This window comes from Coturnix japonica, unplaced genomic scaffold (assembly GCF_001577835.2).
Source record: "Coturnix japonica isolate 7356 unplaced genomic scaffold, Coturnix japonica 2.1 chrUnrandom822, whole genome shotgun sequence".
NCBI classification, from domain to species: domain Eukaryota; kingdom Metazoa; phylum Chordata; class Aves; order Galliformes; family Phasianidae; genus Coturnix; species Coturnix japonica.
In genome coordinates this window covers 6,213-8,881 of record NW_015440179.1, presented here as the reverse complement: position 1 = coordinate 8,881, position 2,669 = coordinate 6,213, and the positions used below count along the sequence as shown (strand labels likewise).

The 2,669-nt window shown below is 62.5% G+C and overlaps 1 protein-coding gene across 1 annotated transcript in view; it reads right to left on the bottom strand.

Moving 5' to 3' along the window:
• OPLAH (5-oxoprolinase, ATP-hydrolysing) overlaps window positions 1–2,669 on the bottom strand; it is a 16,684-nt gene that overhangs the window by 8,650 nt on the left and 5,365 nt on the right. The window contains exon 3 of the mRNA XM_015851242.2: window positions 1,611–1,745. Within this exon, the coding sequence (XP_015706728.1) occupies window positions 1,611–1,745 (135 nt within the window). The remainder of the gene's footprint in view (window positions 1–1,610; window positions 1,746–2,669) is intronic.

Here is a 2,669-nt window from a genome sequence, read left to right as displayed (position 1 = left end):
TGGGGGTCCCAAGGGGGTCCCATTGGGGTGGGATCCCATTGAGTGGGGGTCCCACTGGGGGGGTCCATAGTGGGGGTTCAATGGGAGGGGGTTCCATTGGGGGGGGTCCCATAGGGGGGCTTCAGGGTTGGGTCCCATTGAAGGGGGGTCCCATTGGGGTCCCATGGAGGGGGGTCCAATGGGGGGAGTCCCATTGGGGGATCCCATGGGGGGGTTTCATTGTGCCGGGTCCCATGGGGGGGGTCCCATTGGGGGTCCCAAGGGGATCCCACTGGGGTGGGTCTCATTGAGGGGGGGTCCCATGGTGGGGGGTCCCATGGTGGGGGGTCCCATTGGTGGGGGGAAGACCCATCTGGGGGTTCCCAGTGGGGGGATCCCAAGGGGGTCCCATGGGGGGGGGTTCCATGGGGGGAGACTCAATTTAGGGGTTCCATTGGGGTGGGATCCCATAGGGGGGATCCCATAGGGGGGGTCCCAAGGGGGTCCCATTGAAGGGGGGTCCCATGGGGGGGTCCCATTGTGGTGAGTCCCACATGGGGGGGCTACGGGAGGGGTTCCACAGGGAGGTCCCATTGGGGGTCCCATTTGGGGTCCCATGGGGGTGGTCCCATTGTGGGGGTCCCATTGGGGTACCATGGGGGGGTCCCATTGTGGGGGTCCCATTGGGTCCCATTGAGGGGGGGGTCCCATATGGGGGTCCCATTGAGGGTGGATCCCATTGTGGGGGGGTCCCATTGGGGTCCCATTAGGGGGTCCCATTGGGGTCCCATTGTGGGGGGGTCCCATTGGGGTCCCATGGGGGTGGTCCCATTGTGGGGGTCCCATTGGGTCCCATTGAGGGGGGGGTCCCATATGGGGGTCCCATTGAGGGGGGGTCCCATTGTGGGGGGGTCCCATTGGGGTCCCATTGGGGTCCCATTGTGGGGGGGTCCCATTGGGGTCCCATGGGGGTGGTCCCATTGTGGGGGTCCCATTGGGGTCCCATTGGGTCCCATAGGGGGGGGGTCCCATTGTGGGGGTCCCATTGGGGGTCCCATTGATGGGGGGGTCCCATGGGGGTGGTCCCATTGTGGGGGTCCCATTGGGGTCCCATGGGGGTCCAATAGAGGGGGGGTCCCATGGGGGTGGTCCCATTGTGGGGGTCCCATTGTAGGGATCCCATTGGGGTCCCATATGGGGGTCCCATAGAGGGGGGGTCCCATTGTGGGGGTCCCATTGGGGTCCCATATAGGGGTCCCACGTGGGGGTCCCATGGGGGGGTCTCATTGAGAGGGGGTCCCATTGGGGTCCCATGGGGGTGATCCCATTGTGGGGATCCCATTGGGGTCCCATATAGGGGTCCCACGTGGGGGTCCCATTGGGGTGGGTCCCATGGCAGGGGTCCTATTGGGGTCCCATTGAGGGGGGGTCCCATATGGGGGTCCCATAGAGAGGGGGTTGCCATTGGGGTACCATGGGGGTGGTCCCATTGTGGGGGTCCCATTGGGGTCCCATGGGGGTGGTCCCATTGTGGGGGTCCCATTGTAGGGATCCCATTGGGGTCCCATATGGGGGTCCCATTGAGGTGGGGGTCCCATTGAGGTCCCATTGTGGGGGTCCGGTTGTGGTACCTGGTTGAGGGGGATGTCGTGTCCCACCATGCAGCGCAGGCAGTAGATGAGGGCGGACAGTGTGATGGAGCGCGGGGCGTTACAGTTCCCATAGACCTCAGGGCCCGACCCCGAAAAGTCAAACACTGCACTGCCCTATAGGGAACAATGGGGTCTATGGGGTCTATGGGGTCTATGGGGTCTGTGGGGTTACAGTTCCCATAGACCTCAGGGCCCGACCCCGTAAAGTCAAACACCGCGCTGCCCTATAGGGAACAATGGGGTCAGGGGGGTCTATGGGGTCTATGGGGTCAGTGGGGTCTATGGGGTCAGTGGGGTTACAGTTCCCATAGACCTCAGGGCCCGACCCCGAGAAGTCAAACCCCGCGCTGCCCTATAGGGAGATATGGGGTCTATGGGGTCAATGGGGGGACAATGGGGTCTATGGGGTCTATGGGGTCAGTGGGGTTACAGTTCCCATAGACCTCAGGGCCCGACCCCGTAAAGTCAAACACCGCGCTGCCCTATAGGGAGATATGGGGTCAGTGGGGTCTATGGGGTCTATGGGGTCAGGGGGGTCTATGGGGTCAGTGGGGTTACAGTTCCCATAGACCTCAGGGCCCGACCCCGTAAAGTCAAACACCGCACTGCCCTATAGGGGACAATGGGGTCAGGGGGGTCTGTGGGGTCTATGGGATCTATGGGGTCTATGGGGTCTATGGGGTCAGTGGGGTTACAGTTCCCATAGACCTCAGGGCCTGACCCCGTAAAGTCAAACACCGCGCTGCCCTATAGGGAGATATGGGGTCTATGGGGTCAGGGGGGTCTATGGGGTCTATGGGGTTAATGGGGTCTATGGTGTTACAGTTCCCATAGACCTCAGGGCCCGACCCCGAAAAGTCAAACACCGCGCTGCCCTATAGGGAATATGGGGTCTATGGGGTCTATGGGGTCAGTGGGGTCAATGGGGGGGTAATGGGGTCTATGGGGTCAATGGGGTCTATGGGGTCAATGGGGGGTCAATAGGGTCTATGGGGTCTATGGGATCTATGGGGTCAATGGGGGGGCAATGGGGTCAAT